The following is an 18,128-nucleotide window of genomic DNA, read 5'->3' as shown; positions in this document are numbered from 1 at the left end:
AATTCTCGGAAAGAGAACTTCGCCAGTTCGCGGACTAGGTTCGCGGACTTAGCACACAAACGAGTTTCGGAAAATCCCAGCAGAAATTCTCGGTCGAGAACTTCCGACAGTTCGCGGACTTGGCAAACCAATTCCACAATCCTCCCGATATCTCTTGATCAACAAAGTTCGAAAACTTCGGTTCAAGGAATACATGGTTATGTAATCTAAACTCTCATTTCAATCATTGAGACATTCTCAGAGGACGCTATGTAGACGTTATTCACAGACCGATTTACGTCAGAGCAATTCTCAAAGTGATTGAAACTTTTAATGACTTTCGTCACTAGGTGAAGATAAACTTGATCAAAGCGAAACGCTTTACCAACACATGATTTCGAGATAAAAAATAAGCAATGAATGCTCAGCTCAAAATGTCAAATGTGTATGATCTAGTCTATATAGCATACGACTTTTGTCTCATAAGAAGTAGGAGATAGAAGAGATAGACTTTTGAGTGATAGATAAGTTCAAGTCTCCACATACCTTTTTGTTGATGAAGTTCCACGGTTCCTTGTATAGATCTTCGTCGTTGTATGATGAATCGCCATGAAGTCCTTGAGCTCAACTACACTTTTCTATCATAGTCCGAGACTTAGCTATATAGGCTAGAAATCAAGACTTATAGTTTTGATCACTAACATTGACAAACATGCTTGAGATAGCAACGCATGCGAGGTTGACCGATCTATGCTCTAACAATCTCCCCCTTTGTCAATTTTAGTGACAAAACTATTAATACATATGGAATACAAGAAAAGATAAACTTTAGTGGCTCCTATTCCATAGTTTAATCTTCAACGTTCCTTGAAATCTTCGTCCTTCCAAGTACTCCAATGATCCCAAAGATTGTAAGTTTAACACCATCGTTGTTGAAGATCCATAGCTATAACAATGAGAGAAATCGAGATTCTCGATCATTATTACACAGTGTCATAGTATTATTATATAACATCAAAGGTCAATTGTATCATGACTTTAACAATAATACTACGGTGATATGTATCACTCCCCCTTATTCAATACTCCATCTCGATCATGGAAACCACTCCCCCTTACACAATGATCCGAAAACCATATGTATTTGTAGTGTGAACTACAATATTTCCCCCCCTTTTTGTCAATAAAATTGGCAAAGGTACAAGAATGGGATCATAATGAAATTTCCACAAGAGACATTTCATGACCAAAATAAAAAAATACATACCAACTTAATTTAGATGTAATCTAATAGCCGAAGCTAACAACATTCATCAAGGAGTTTTAAGATACAAGATAACCCCTATAAAATTCCACAGCCGCATTCCCTGCAAGATATTACCATTAAGAACAAGTTCAAAAGAACTCTCCCCCATTTGATGTCATTCCCGAGAGAACAACAAGAGCGACCTTAATTTCGAAAGAAAAGAAGGATTTTGTATTGGACACCAAAAACCATAGGAATGATTTTCTATATCCAAAGCTCAACCAAATTAATCACAAGTAAACCCATGATTAATTCAATTGGAATACGCAACTAAATCAAACCACAAAAGTGATCAATTTAATTGAAAGTGCTCAACATAAGTAAACTCACGGAGCTACGACTAAGTCAATCACACAGAGATGACTAACTTAACCGTTCAAATACTCAACATAAGGAAAACCTTACGGAATATATGACTACATTAACCAAAGAACATGATAGTGTAGCCTTTCATATACTCAACACAAGAACTTGTGGAATATATGAAAACTCAACTAGATTAATTACAAGAGAACCTATAATTAATCTAATTGGAATACAAACAACCAAACTAATCACCGAAGTAATCAATTTAATTATTTTGGGATCAAAATAAGAGAAGTTATGGAACCTCGACTAAGTTCATCATAGAATATGACAATCTTAACCGTACATGTACTCAACATAAGAAAGAAAACTTATGGAGTACTAACTAAATAACCAAACTAGTTGATTAATTTAGTTCTTAATGCTCGACATATAGCATCTTATGGAACAACCAATAAAGCCAAGGTAAATCGACTTAGTTGTAATGTTCTCAACATAAGACATACAATGGATCCTTCACGGTAAAACATAATAAATGGATCAATGAAGATCAATACTGTGGATAACATACAAGGATCTATTTTATTTTCCATCATAACGACATAATAGACTTTATCCTTGTTGAACAAAATATTTTATCCTATTTTCCATCAAATTAATGATTACATAGGCTCAACTTTTGTATATGTCAAAAGTCCATTCGTCCTTTCATCAATAGGAATACCGATTCATGAACGAATTTACTTTTGACTGCAATATGGGACCTTCAAGTTCACGGACGTAAACAATACATATCCCATAAAACTATTGCAATATCACAAACCAATAAAATACTGCAATAAACATCATCCTCCAAATATTTTTAGAATTTAATACCGATACACCTAAAAAATAACATAAGAAGATGAAAACAGAAATAGCTATGTGTAGTCACAATCTTCGCTAATCAAAGCACTATTCTTCCAACTAATCCAAAAAGAAGACATACTAGGTATTTATACCTCTTAACAATCATTTCACTTACCTTGAATATTCTTCTCGTATTCCCTATATTCTTCAAGCTCATCTTCGATTAGGTCAATCCTTGATTCAAGCCTATTCATTTTCTCCTCAAGTTTTTTGGAAGACACTTCAACTTCATTTTTCAGAGCACGAACTTGTTCCAAAACGAGATTCATGGTTAGAGAGATCTTATCAAACTGAGAGACAGAAAGGTTCTCATCAGAAGAAGAGACATGTTTGTCATAGCACATCTCATTGTCAGAAGAATCGAAACGAATCTTCTTTAAGGGAAATAAAACTATCTATGTATCACTTTCTTTATTTGAAAGACTAGAGGAGGACATGATAGAGAGGATGAAATGAGAGTGCTGAAGAGGTAGAGCCATTTAAAAGGAATACAGGTATAGAATTCCCAGAAACACCCTTTTTACCAAATCATAACAGAAGTTGGTTATCAAAAAAAATGAAGTTGTTCTCGAACAAGACCTGAAAACACACACACAAAAGAATATGTTACAGTCCCCTTGTATATTATGATTTTGTATAAGAGGAAGAGAACACAATAATCATTTTTTCAACAAGATTACTGAGCATAAGGCCTTCAATCCAAGATTGGACTGGGATAATCTTTGCAAAGAGTGAAACCACCAATTTCACTAGGTTTCTGCTTATCCATTGTGATCAGAGTTTTAGAAAACTTGATTGCAGATCTTTGCAAATTATGCACCGTTTATGAAAACACGTTTTGATGAAAGGTAGACTTCTTTTTTGTTTTCAGCATACTACGGTTAGCCATGAAGGACTGTTTTTGATTTGACGTGCTAAGATAATCCTGAGGTGAACTCAAATGAAAGGAGTGATTTGGTAGACTCTTTTCCGATAAACTCATGGAGTTCAACACAAATTCAGGAGAGGTTTGCTGATCCAACACAGGCGGACATGTCACGAAGGAATCATGAGAATGATTTTTAGCAAAAAGACTGAGAGAGCAATCATAGATTTCCTCATGATAGTAATCAAGAGTATTCATCCATGCTTTAGTTATCTCTCTTATCTCCGTTTCAGGATTTTTTGAAGAGACTTGAACACACATAAGACCAGTTTCATTAGTAAGGCTCTTCTTGGTATTCTTATCCTTTATATTGACTAACGAAGTTTCCTTTTGAGACTTTATTTTACTACGTCTGAGGATCTTCTTAAGTTTTTGTATAAACAAAGACAACGTAGAAATAAAGCAATTCTCACTTTTCTCTTTCGTCAATTTTGGATGACAAGATTTATGATCATGAGAGGTGACACGGTTGCCAAGCAAATGATGCTCGTCTCTTCCCATATATTCGCGATCGAAAATTCTAATTTTTCCGACCAGTGTGTTCCGTGAAATAGTATTAAGGTTATTTCCTTCAACGATGGCATGTCTTTTAGATTCGTATCTGGATGGCAGCGATTGAAGGATTTTCATCACAGTTTCCTTTTCAGGGATTGTCCTACCTAGGGCTGCACATGGTTCGGTTTTTATCGGTTTTTGGCAAAACCTAAACCGAAACCAAAGTACTCGGTTTTTCAATAATGAAAACCAATGAAACCATATAGCATATTCGGTTTCATTGGTTTCGGTTTCTACTCGGTTTTGTTAAAAACCATATGATTTTTGGTTAACCGAATGATTTATAAACAATAATGTGCCAGTGCTTTACAGTTTACACAAACAGTACACCCAACACTACAAGCGGCAGAAAAGTTTACTGGCAACATATCAGAGGCATAAATGACGAGCAACTAAAATGATAGCAAAAGGCTTTAACTCGAATAATCCTCCTAAGAGTCCTAACCATTCATTAACTACAATTCATCAGTGTGAAAAGATTCATTCTGCTATGGTCACTATTAATCGGTTAACCAATTGGTTTTTGGTTCGGTTTTGAGATAAAACCTAAACCGAAACCAATACTTTTGGTTATCTGAAACTGACAACCATTAATAAACCATAACAATATGGTTTCGGTTCGGTTTAAAATCTTCGGTTCCGGTTTTCGGTTCTGGTTCGGTTTTGCGCAGCCCTAGTCCTACCCAATGCACATGATGCATTAACAATTTCAGACAGTTTGTGATAAAAATCGTCGAAGGAATCTTCTTCTGCCATAGACAGGTCTTCCCATTCGGAATTAAGGTTTTGAAGCCTAGCTTCCTTTTCACTGGGGTTACCTTCAAATACGCTTTCTAAAGTATCCCAAGCTTCTTTAGACGTAGTTCATGAGACCACATGATGTCTAAGATTTGGGGAAAAAGCATGTAGGATGGCGTTCAACCCGTCGGAGTTTTGCCTTGCAGCAACTAACTCGGCAGTATTGTACATACATAAATCTTTTGGTACAATAACATCTCTTTCCATAACAACGGGAGTCTCATAGCCATTCACAACACATATCCATGATTGGAAATCACGCGACTGAAAAAAATGCGCATAACAACTTTCCACCATAGATAGTTTGAGCCATCGAGGACTGGTGGTACATTAATAGAGATAGCACCTCTGTCCGTAGAGTCGGATCGCTACAAACACGGACTTGTTAGGTCTTAAACGTGTTTGCCCGCTCTGATACCAATTGAAAAAGCGGGGGTCTAACAACACCAACCAATATTTCGATTAGCAATCTGTATGGACTAACTCCGAAATACTTTGCTAGACTAGACAGTCAGACTCACTATAGATAAAAATATCTCAAGGAGTTAATATCTCTCTCTTGTTTTTGATATTAGTCAAGCTAATAGAAATCAGCGAGTCCTAATCAAACACAAGGAATACTTGGACGGTACCAAAGACCAATGTCCAAGGATCAATCAATATCAATTAAAACTTAATTACTCAACTGTTAGATCGAAAACTTAGCTTGTCACACACACTTGGGTAGACGTTTACTGGGTTCGTGAAAACCATGCCCAAACGTGTACGTGTATGTTGGTTCAACATAGTAACCCAAAAGGTTAACCATATTAGCATTTCATATTAACCTTGTTCTTCTTCACCATAACTAGTTCAATTGACTCAAATGAACTAGTTAAAGAGTTGTTCAATTGCTATGAGATCTTATGTAACTACACAAGACATAATTGAAACAAAGATGATTCGATTCGATTGAATCGGCTCATGAACATTACAGCCACGGTTTGCATAAAGCATTCCTTAGTAATTTAATGTTTCATGTTCAGAGCACATCTTTAGATCATAACCTCTTAAGTTCACACACAAGTTCGCGGACTTAAGTTAATCGGTTGAGTTTTCCAAACTCAGCAGAAATTATCGGAAAGAGAACTTCCGCCAGTTCGCGGACTGAGTTCGTGGACTTAGCACACAAACGAGTTTTGGAAAATCCCAGCAGAAATTCTCGGTCGAGAACTTCCGACAGTTCGCGGACTTGGCAAACCAATTCCACAATCCTCTCGATATCTCTTGATCAACAAAGTTCGAAAACTTCGGTTCAAGGAATACATGGTTATGTAATCTAAACTCTCATTTCAATCATTGAGACATTCTCAGAGGACGCTATGTAGCCGTTATTCACAGACCGATTCACGTCGGAGCAATTCTCAAAGTGATTGAAACTTTTCATGACTTTCGTCACTAGGTGAAGATAAACTTGATCAAAGCGAAACGCTTTACCAACACATGATTTCGAGATAAAAGATAAGCAATGAATGCTCAGCTCGAAATGTCAAATGTGTATGATCTATTCTATATAACATACGACTTTTGTCTCATAAGAAGTAGGAGATAGAAGAGATAGATTTTTGAGTGATAGATAATTCAAGTCTCCACATACCTTTTTGTTGATGAAGTTCCACGGTTCCTTGTATAGATCTTCGTCGTTGTATGATGAATCGCCATGAAGTCCTTGAGCTCAACTACAGTTTTCTATCCTAGTCCGAGACTTAGCTATGTAGGATAGAAATCAAGACTTATAGTTTTGATCACTAACATTGACAAACATGCTTGAGATAGCAACGCATGCAAGGTTGACCGAGCTATGCTCTAACACATACTTGTACACAAGCATGTTGTTGCAGTGATTCATGGCACGTTGTGTGTTTTTTAAAGTAGCTTTTACGAGATCTGTTGTTGGTGTGTACATACTTGTACACAAGCATGTTGTTGCAGAGATTCATGGCCCGTTGTATGTGTTTTGGAGTAGCTTTTATGATATATGTTGTTGGTGTGTACATACTTGTGAGGACCGAAAATAAATGAATAAATAATATATTGTATACATATAAATTTGCTAGTATTATTTAGGTTGTATGAAAATTAGCTTAGCCATCACAATTTTAGTGTCGTGACTGTTAATCAGATAGGTCTGGTCGTGCTGGTTAGGGTTTTTTCTATTTAATATTTTTAATAATAAAAAATAAGGGTTAGAATGTGTTGGGTCTTGGTGTCTCTTTGTAGAAGGTAACAACTGTAGATATGGTTCAGCGACAAAATAGGAATAAAATGAGTTAAAACAACCGAGTAATAAAAGAAGGGATAAGGAGAAAGAAAGAAGATTATTAGTTCTGCTCTCTCAACCTAGATTAGATAGAAAGGGAAAAAAAATAGCACGTTTTCTTCTTAAAGGTAGATCTTGGAGTTAGAACTGTGTAAGGATGAATCATGTTTGACTAGAGTGAAAAGCAGCTTACGAGGAAGGTGAAACTAAATCTGAATTGAGGTGAGTTTTAGTTTTAGGTCTTCAATTTTTATCGTCATGAAAATTTAGAATTCAAAGTAAAAAAGATGAATTTTTGGTTAAATCTAGGAAAAGATTAGATGGAATCACATGCAATAGAGACAAGGGCTGTAGCTTTTAGCTACTTTGATTATGAGGATTTAGTTTTAAAACTATAGCTTAGGTCGTTCTCAATTAAGCGTTTTTTTTAATTAAATGATAGACGCATCATTTTTGTTGTTCACAAAATTGGGAGTGTACTGCCATAGGCATTAAGCCGATTTTCTAGACATTTTTGATTGAGTTTATTTGTTTCGTTTCAGTAAGTAAATTGGAAGTGCCGCATCTTCCAGTAACTGTTGTCCAGCTTCCATATGAGTTTCATATGCTATCATTTCGACTCTCATAGGTTTCGGATTAGTTTGTAATTAATTCCGTACAGTGGGGGTATTTCGATAGAAGGCCTCAGGATGGTATAAGGAATTGAAAATTGACATTTAGACAGAAAAATTTAGCTGAAACAGTAGCTGTGCTTAAGAGCCATTCAAATGCCATTACTTACTTTCCTTTTAATATAGCTTCTATATAGGATTAAAGGGCTGGGGTTTCAAGAAGCGGGCTGGAAGATGTAAGATTTCTTTACGGAAACGAGGTGGGAATTTAGACAGAATTTCTAGTCTCTTAAGTGTGTCATTTGTTCAAGAGCTTATTTTTTTTTCTGGTTACTTTCACTTCTGTATTACTAGGTGGATATGTGTTGTGCAAGTCTGTCTTTCTTATTGATGGGTGTTGTGTGGTATACGTTGGTTGGTTATCCTGCGAGGAGTGTATGTTTTTCCCAACAACTCTTTGGTAAGTTGAGTAGGGCGGTAACTCATCCGTTAGCTATATTACTTAGTAGGGCGATAATTCATCCGTTTAGATATTATTTAATTCTGTTTACTAATATAGAAGGGCGGTAACTCATCCGTTCCGATATTACTTAGTAGAGCGATAATTCATTCGTTTCAATGTTATATATACTATTTTAATAGGGAGATCCAGTGGTACGCATACCTCACTTGATTGTTAATTTGTGTTTCGATAATACCAGACTCATGGCTTGGGTGGGTTCTTCATGAGGATGGATTGTGTTTCCCTGTTCTTTGGGTCTTAACATGTTTCCATTGTTGTTCACCTTTCTGATTTATTATATTTGCTCTTCAAGTTAAATTGTGTTCATCTTGCTTGATAGGACACGCGTGATTTTTTTGATGTATAAATCCCACTAGTCTGTACTCATTATTTTTACTTTTAGTGTCAAGTGAAGGTACCGTAGTTGAAGGCAAAGAAAAGGAAGGAGAATACTACGTGTGGATTGATTGAGGTCACTCTAGTAGTTAGCTGGTGTACATTTTAGATTCCCGTTTCTTGTTGCATCCGTTTTTTGAGGTGATGTTTACTACTGCTGATGCGCCATCTTTTTGTATCATATACAGATCTAGCAACTTGTGAATAGGAGTTCTGTTGTAAAATTAAGTAGTAAGTTATATGAAATATACCCACTGAAGTGTTGTACATTGATCAAGTGTCGGCTCCTCAGATTACCTATCAAGTATGCTTTAATCACTATCATCTCCTTAGTGGATAGCAAATCTAGTGAATAAGATTAGTGTTCGTATGTTTCAAATTAAGAATAATTGTAGAATCTGTATCCACCAAAGCATATGAGACTTTAGGTGAGCATTTGTTAATATCAAATTTGATTACTTTCCTTGTTTCTCCACTAGGGTGCAAAAAAAAAATGTATATAAAATCAGGGCGTGACGGTTTGGTATCAGAGCCCATTAGTAGATCTTACATGGACTGTAAATATAAGTTACAGTTTAACAGCTTTGTTATCTGTTATATGTCAAGTTTAACTCTAGATTTTAAGAGCATATATGTTTTTGTTTGAGACAGAAAATGGTAGGTAATGGTATTTCAAGTACAGGCATGAGAAACGAAGATGCTTCCGCTAAAGAGACTGATACAAGACGTATGGTAGAACTTTCCAGGAATATAGGGGAGATGAATGATGAGATTAGAACTATATGCTCTAGGCAGGGTTGGCAAGGGATAGAAACGCATCCAGTTCTACCGGTGGCACCTCAGAACCCACATGAGACAGAACATGTTCCTCATGCGAATACCTTACAAGTGAGTGGTCATGGACATGACAATGACTTATTGACAAGGTTTCTTAAGCTTACACCACATGAGTTCTCCGGGACACCACCAGATTGTGATATCGTAGAGAATTGGGTACGGAATGCAGAACGTATATTAAAGTGAGTTGGGGGTACCACTTTTGATTGGGTAAATGTAGCAACTTTTAAATTACAAGGGGCGGCATGTGACTGGCGAGAGTCAGCTGAGCTTGCTGAAACCGAACCAATCACCTGGAACAGATTAAAGGAACTGTTTTTTCAGGAGTTCGTTACGGATGTGTCGAGAGACCGGAAGCGATCTGAGTTTATGGATATAGAACAAGGAGAGATGTCTCTGGCTGAATTTGTGAATAAGTATAGGGGTTTATCACGTTATGCTCCTGAAATAACGTCTAATGATGAAGTAAATGCTAGAAAATTTATACGCGCCTTAAAGCCTCAAATCAGTAGACAACTTGCAGGTTTTCAAATCAAGACCTTTCAGGAGGCATTAAGTCGAGGTTTTAGCATTGAAAGAGAAGATGAAAACCGAATTACAGAACAAGAAAGGAAGACGAAGCTGATGCCTGGACAGTTTCAGGCAAAGCAGGATTCATCGAAGCGACAAATGACATCCATGGCAAGTCAAACTTTCTTCAGGCCATTTGGGCAACCTTGGCAAATGGACCCCAAGGGAGATTTGTTCGTCTTCAACAAGTGCGTCCTCAAGGTCCGATAAATCTCAATCAAGTTGTGTGTTATTATTGTAAAGAAATTGGACACTACAGGAAGGACTGTCCGAAATTTCAACTTGCAAACTCATCCTCACATCAAGGAATGGTTTATTCAGTGGTTCAAGAAGACACCCCTACACAACAAGTTTTACAAGAAGGTGACGTAATGTATGCTGTGATGCATGGGGATAGTTCCGCAACTGATCAAGTAGTGGAAGGTAAAATATCTTTATTTTATCACTTAGTCCAAGTATTGTTCGACCCCGGATCTACACTATCCTTCGTTAACTCTGGCATTATGAAGAAATTAGAGTTAGATGTGATAGATATTGGTAAGAACTTGTCATTATATTCACCTTTAGGGAGTAAAACATTTCCTTTTCAAGTTTGCAAATCTTGTGTGATGATGATTGATAACCAAGAATTGATCGCAGATTTGGTAGTTCTAGATATGCAAGGTTTTGATGTTATACTTGGTATGGATTGGTTAGCCAAACATCATGCAAGTGTGGATTGCTTTGCAAAGTCTGTTAATTTTTGTATGTCGGGTAAATCACCATTTACCTTTGTTGGTTCCATTAAGCCCCAAAGTCAGTTTCAGAAACTGAAAAAGACTGGTGGTTTAAGTGGAATGAGGTTATTAGCTTGTGTTGCAGAATGTTCTGTGTCAGTTGACACAATACCTGTTGTCCGAGATTATAGAGACGTGTTTCCAGATACTCGGCCAGGGTTACCACCGAAAAGTGATATAGATTTCTCTATTGATTTACTCCTAGGTACTTCTCCTATTTCGTTTTCTCCTTATCGAATGGCCCCAATTGAAATGAGAGAGTTGAAAGCTCAAATAGTTGAATTAACCAGTGTAGGATTTATCAGACCCAATTTTTCACCTTGGGGTGCTCCATTTTTGTTTGTCAAGAAGAAGGACAAGTCGTTCAGATTATGTGTTGACTATAGGAAGCTGAATCAGGTTATTATTAAGAACAAGTACCCACTTCCCAGGATAAAGGATTTATTTGATCAACTGAAAGATGCCAAGTTCTTCTCGAAGATAGATCTTAGGTAGGCTTATCATCAGTTACGAATCAAGGAAGAGGATATTCCCAAAACAGCTTTTAGAACTAGGTTAGGGCATTATGAGTACCTTGTTATGCCGTTTGGTTTAACTAATGCGCCGACTGCTTTTATGGATTTGATGCACAAAATTTTCTAGAAGTATTTGGATCAGTTCGTAATAGTTTTTATCGATGACATATTGGTTTACTCCAAGACATGGGAAGATCATGAAACACTTTTAGAAAACGTTCTTGAAACCTTGCGTGAACATCACCTTTATGCAAAGTTCAGTAAGTGTGAATTTTGGTTGAGCGAAGTGAAATTTCTTGGGCATGTTATTTCAAGTGAAGGAATATCAGTAGATCCATCTAAGGTGGACAGTGTTTTAAATTGGCATCGACCAAAAACAGTTACAGAAATTCGAAGTTTCTTGGGACTCGCAGGTTATTATCGTCGTTTTGTGGAGAGTTTTTCTAATATTGCTTCACCACTGACTCAGTTAAAACAAAAGTGGGTTAAGTTTGAGTGGACTGATACATGTGAATCTGCTTTTCAAGAATTAAAAACTCGCCTAACTACATCGTCAGTGTTAACAGTTCGGACACCAGGGGAAACGTATGTTATGTATACTGATGCATCAAGTGTTGGACTTGGTTGTGTGTTGATGCAAAATGGACAGGTCATTGCTTATGCTTCTCGGAAGCTGAAAACTCAAGAGAAAAACTATCCAACCCATGATCTGGAGTTGGCTGCAATTATTTTTGCTTTGAAGGTTTGAAGGCATTACTTGTACGGTGAAAAGTTTCTAATATATTCAGATCACAAGAGTTTGAAATATTTGTTCTCTCAAAAAGAATTGAATATGAGACAAAGACGTTGGACATAATACTTAAATGATTACGACTATACATTGCTTTATCATCCGGGTAAAGCGAATGTGGTTGCTGATGCCCTTAGTCGTAAGAAGGAGGGAATCATGGCTCATTTGATGATCAGAGAATGGCAATTGTTAGATATGGTCACTGGGTATACACTGCGGAATTCGGGAGATAATGAGAATTGGAAGGGTTATTTGGCTCAGATGACGATGCAATCTTCTCTGGTTGAGAGGATAGCCGAAGCTCAAGTTAGAAGCCGGGAGTTTACTAAGTATATAAACATGGCTAACGACAAGGAGAATAAAGACTGGAAATTTCATCCTGATAATAGTCTCCGGGTTAGGAACCGGTTATGGATACTAAGGGATACAAATGCGGAATTGGGAAAGGAAATTTTGAATGAAGCTCATCGATCGTATTAAACCATTCATCCAGGCAGTACTAAGATGTACAGAGATCTTCGTAGGAATTTCTGGTGGCTGGGAATGAAGAAGCACATCGCGAGTTTGGTGAGGAAGTGTTTTATATGTCAACAAGTAAAAGCGGAACATCAACAACCATCAGGTCTTCTACAACCTTTACCAATACCAGGTTGGAAATGGGAACATATAACCATGGATTTTGTTAGCGGGTTACCAAGAACTAGTGATGATATGGATTCTATATGGGTGGTGGTGGATAGATTAACCAAGTCAGCTCATTTTCTACCAGCTAAGACGAGTTATTCAGTTCATAGACTAGCGCAATTGTACATTTCGGGTATTGTTCGATTACACGGTGTTCCGCTGTCCATAGTATCAGATAGGGGTGCTCAGTTTACATCTCAGTTTTGGATGAGTTTACAAAAGGCTTTTGGAACTAGCATTACTCTTATCTCGGCATTTCATCCTCAATCAGATGGACAATCAAAACGGGTAATTCAGATACTAGAAGATATGCCCAGGGCTTGCGTACTAGACTTTCAAGGTAACTGGATAACGCATTTGTCATTGGTTGAATTCGCTTATAACAATAGTTACCAAGCCAGCATTGGTATGGCACCATTCGAAGCTTTGTATGGTCGTCCGTGTAGATCGCCTATTTGTTGGGCAGAGGTTTGCGAGAATTTGTTAACTGGACCGACTATCGTGGTTGAGACTACATAGAATATTAAAATTATTAAAAAAACGTCTTCGCACAGCTCTATGTAGGCAAAAACGCTAAGCAGACCATGGTCGACGTCCGCTACAGTTTGAAGTTGTGCAACATGTATTGTTACGGGTATCGCCAAGAAAAGGTATTATCAGGTTCGGGTTGAAAGGAAAACTAGCACCAAGGTTTATAGGAACATTTCAGATAGTTGACAGAGTCGGTGAAGTGGCTTATAGGCTTGCACTACCTACATCTATGGGGAAAGTTCATGATGTATTTCATGTGTCTATGCTTCGGGGTTACGAGTATGACTCCTCTCATGTGATAGACTGGCAGTCCTTGCAACTAAAAGATGATATTTCATATCAAGAGGGACAATTGGAAATTTTGGATCATAAAGATAAGATTTTGAGGAACAAGGTGATACCATTGGTGAAAGTACGTTGGATTCACCACAACATTGAAGAAGCCACGTGGGAGATTGAGTCAGATATGCGAGCCCAATATCCAGAACTCTTAACTTAAGGTACGGTTGTAGTGATTTCGTGGACGACTGTTAATCAGATAGGTCTGGTCGCGTGCTGGATATGGCTCATTCTATTTAATATTTTTAATAATAAAAAAATAAGGGTTAGAATGTGTTGGGTCTTGGTGTCTCTTTGTAGAAGGTAATACCTATAGATATGGTTCATGGACAAAATAGGAACAGAATGAGCAAAAACAACGGGGTAATAAAAGAAGGGATGAGGGGAAAGAAAGAAGATTATTAGTTCTGCTCTCTCAACCTAGATTAGATAGAAAGGGAAAAAATAGCTCGTTTTGTTCTTAAAGGTGGATCGTGGAGTTAGAATTGTGTATGGATGAATCATGTTTGACTAGAGTGAAAAGCTGCTTACGAGGACGGTGAAACTAAATCTGAATTGAGGTGAGTTTTAGTTTTAGGTCTTCAATTTTTATCTTGTCATGAAAATTTAGAATTCAAAGTAAAAGAGATAAATTTTTGGTTAAATCTAGGAACAGGTTAGATAGAATCACATGCAATAGAGACAAGGGTTGTAGCTTTTAGCTACTTTGATTATGAGGATTTAGTTTTAAAACTGTAGCTTAGGTCGTTCTCAATTAAGCGTTTTTTTAATTAAATGATAGACGCATCATTTTTGTTGTTCACAAAATTGGGAGTATACTGCTGTAGGATCAGAATCTCGCAACGACAATATTTCAGCGAAATTATCAACAACACAACACAACAGCGTCGCAGTACAATTTCAGGAATGATATAATAAACGACGTCAGCTAAAATCATGAGAAAGATGTGATGATCCTGCGAAAATTAGAGAGTTTGCGAGATTAACATTTGTAAGATTGCGAGAATGTCGCAAGCCATATCCGAAAATAAAGGACAGATTAGCTGTCATCCATTATGTATTTCCCTATAAATAGTCGTTCAAGTTGTAAAGAAAGAGGAGAGAGATCTTTTTGAGTAAGAAACAAGTAAATAGGAGAGAGAAAGTCTAAAGCAGAGGTCATTCTTGATTCCTTTATCTTTTCTTGTAAGAACATTCAATGATTGATCAATAAAATTAAGAGTGTAAAAATGAGTTGAGTAATAATGAAATCATTTGAGGGGTGTAGTGTAGGATTTCCTGCAACTACATAATGACGCTAGAAACAGGGACGCATCGAAGATTATTCTAGAAAAAAATTGAAGATTAATATTGAGATTTGTAAAGATTTGGAGTGATTGATTAAGAATTTTACATAATTTCTTGCAATTCGTTAACATTGAAGAAATGGCTAGGAGAAGAAATACATCAGAACAACCAACCACTGTTAGAAGAAGCAAGAGAATTGCTGGAAGAGAAAGAAGTGAAATGGGAGAATCTACTAGAATGAGAAATAATGGAGAAAATCAAATTCAACCACCAATTCAACAATCACTAGTACAAGGGAGGAATACAGATTATGATAGGGTGAGTATACACACTTAGCAATCAAATTCGGCAGAAGAAGTAGAAGAAGAGCAACAAACCAGAAACTATAGACAGGCAGAGAGAAATCAAGAAGCAGATAAAGGAATAACTCATGGAGATGAAGAAATTGGAGCGTTAGAAATGTTGAGACGAAGAATACATGAAGAAAGAAGAGCTGGGGCAGAAGAACGTGCAAATCTAACAAGGCAAAATCACGAATTGAGGATGAAAAATATGAGACTACAGAGTAGAAGATCGAGAAGCATTACAAAATCATATTCAAGATCGACTAGAAGAGAAATGAGGCGAAACTCACCCACAATCAATGCTGGAAACAATATTCAAGAAGAAATATCAAATCCTAATGAAGAATATCGCGAAAATAGAGAAAGAGCTGATGATCGTTACGTTCCACAAAATGAAACTTTTGATGATGGCAAAATGGTAGAAATCAAGAGAACGGACAACGTCAGGGACGAAATGACCAAGATGGCGAAGGAAATCGAGAGGAAGGAAGAAGAATTTTACATGAAAGAGAAACTCAAAGAAATCAACAGACGATTGAAGAAGAAATTGAAAGACATTATGCTGAACAAGCACGTTTAATTGCGAACGTGAAAGATTGAGAGCGGAAATGGAAGAACAAGAGCTTCAGGAGACAATTCGCCAGAACAATCACGACAATCGAGAAAGACGTACACAAAACCGGAATAACGGTAATATCAATGAAGAGTACGATAGAATAAAGGATGGCTGAAAGCACGAATGGAATTAATAAGAAATGAACAAAATCATGAGGGGAAAATGAGACATAATCATTGCGAATTCAAGATAGAGATGAAGAAAACTCGCAGAAGAAGACGAGATGAGATAATGAAGAAGAAATGCAAAATTTCGCGAGAGAAGAAAGACATGAACGCAGAAGAAGAGAGGCGAAATTAAAAAGACCAATGGATCAAATTCAGGTGTAAATAAACAAATCTTGAAAGAATTAGAAGAAATGAGAGGAATGCTAAATAATAGAGGAGAAGTAGGCAGAAGACAATTGGATGAAGCATAGAAGAAGCTGCGAAAACTCCATTTACAAGGGAAGTACAATTAGGAGGAATACCACCGAAATGCAATTTGCCCGCATTAACCAGCATTTTTGATGGAACAACTTGTGCAATTCAACACATTAAAGCCTATGTGAGGTGCATGTTGCAATGGGAAAATCATGATGTGTATTGTGCAAATATTTCGCATCCAGCTTAACAGGAGAGGCGTTAAAATGGTTTGAAGGTCTACCAAAGAATACAATAACATCCTTCAATCATTTGCAGACTACATTCTGGGGCATATATAAGTAATAATTCTTCGCGACCTGGTATAGAAGATGTGTTTGGATTAAAACAAGGATTGGCGAAAGTTTGAAACACCTGACTAAAAGATGGAGAACTATGTGTAGCGAAATGGCTGGCCGTGTAGATGAGAGATATCTTATATTATCATTTATCAATGCTATGTTTGCAACAAACCTATTGTATGTCCAAATTTTCAGAGTCAAGAATACGATCACAATGACTGAATTGCGAGAACTTCAAGAAGAATACATTGCTCTAGAGGAAAGGCAAAATGAAATGGAATCATATCCAGTTGCGAACACCAACTCACAAACAGCGAATGCAAGCTTATTACCCAAGCTAATAAACACAGTAGCGAATACTTCGCAAGTACAACAAGAGAAGGTGACGGGTAACAATCAACAGAAACTGGTGGCTATGGGAAGCCGAGATCAAGAGGAGTATGAAAGAGAAAGAAATTTCTACAATCGTGGTGGAAATAACAAGATTCAAAGACTCGATCAACCACAAGAAACTTATGGAGGTCAAAGACAAAATATAATAGAGGACAAGGAGGTCACAAGGTAGTATGGGAAGAAATCAAGATGCCACCTCTAAATGCAAGTGTGGAGAAAATATGGGAAGCTATAATTTTGATGGAGAATATACCAACACCATGGAACATGGGAACGGAACCACCTCCAAACCACAGAAGCCATGAGTTTTGTTCTTATCATCATTTTCATGGACATACAACAAATGATTGCAGAAATGTAAAAAAATTATTTTGAGAATGATAGATCAAGGAAAACTAAACCACTTTTTGGTAGGGCACCCAATCTCAACCATTCCACCACCACCAGAGCATCACAAAGTAACACGATGAAAAAGAAGGAAATTCTTCATAGAAGTTGGTGCAAAAGCAAAAATCTATTCTGTCACTCTATCGTACATTCAAGACAATTGAAGATTTTCATGACAATGTTTTAGTAGAGTGTTCGCAAGAGATAATGATGGAAGAGAAATTATGAATATTGCGAAAATCTCGCCACTAGAGGAATGGCAGAAACAGATCATTTCTTTTACCGCAGAAGAAATTCCCGAAGGAGAAGAGGTGCATGATAATCCATTGGTAGTAAAATTAGAAATTAATCCAAAACCGAAAGAAGATGAGGATGATGAAGCTGAAGATTCATGGGCAATTAATAGAATTCTAATCGATACTGGAAGCTCTGTGAACATCTTATTTTATCATACTTATAAAACTATGGGAGGAAGAGATGATGATCTTATACCATCAACATATAAGATATATGGTTTTAATGGTACTGCTAACAAGCCTAAAGGGGAGGTTACTATGCGAATTCCATTGAAGGGAATATCTTCTGAAATCTTATTCTGTGTCGTTGATGTAGAATCACCCTACAATGCGTTAATTGGTCGACCTTGGCTACATGGGATTCTAGGTGTAGCTTCAACTTTCCACCAGTGCATCAAATTCCCTCACCCCAGTGGTGTAGGAATCATAAAGGGAGATTGGGTTGAAGGAAAGAGGTGTTACGAAACTGAGATA

General features: G+C 37.0%; 1 protein-coding gene and 1 long non-coding RNA gene across 2 annotated transcripts; both read left to right on the top strand.

Annotated features, from left to right (window-relative positions):
* The first annotated feature begins 7,115 nt into the window (after window positions 1-7,115).
* LOC113357659 lies at window positions 7,116-9,049 on the top strand. The gene is made up of 4 exons (XR_003363770.1): window positions 7,116-7,299; window positions 7,875-7,948; window positions 8,043-8,148; window positions 8,594-9,049. It is a non-coding gene; the product is annotated as an uncharacterized LOC113357659 (long non-coding RNA).
* A 191-nt stretch (window positions 9,050-9,240) lies between these two features.
* Window positions 9,241-12,032, top strand: LOC113360090. The gene is made up of 5 exons (XM_026603637.1): window positions 9,241-9,579; window positions 9,748-10,166; window positions 10,253-10,416; window positions 10,633-11,168; window positions 11,412-12,032. The coding sequence occupies exons 1-5, from the start codon at window positions 9,241-9,243 to the stop codon at window positions 12,030-12,032; spliced, it is 2,079 nt and encodes a 692-aa protein (XP_026459422.1).
* The last annotated feature ends 6,096 nt before the right edge of the window (window positions 12,033-18,128 follow it).

Source organism: Papaver somniferum, chromosome 3, assembly GCF_003573695.1.
Source record: "Papaver somniferum cultivar HN1 chromosome 3, ASM357369v1, whole genome shotgun sequence".
Lineage (NCBI taxonomy): Eukaryota > Viridiplantae > Streptophyta > Magnoliopsida > Ranunculales > Papaveraceae > Papaver > Papaver somniferum.
Note: the sequence above shows the minus strand (reverse complement) of the source record. Positions and strands in the feature narration are given on the sequence as shown.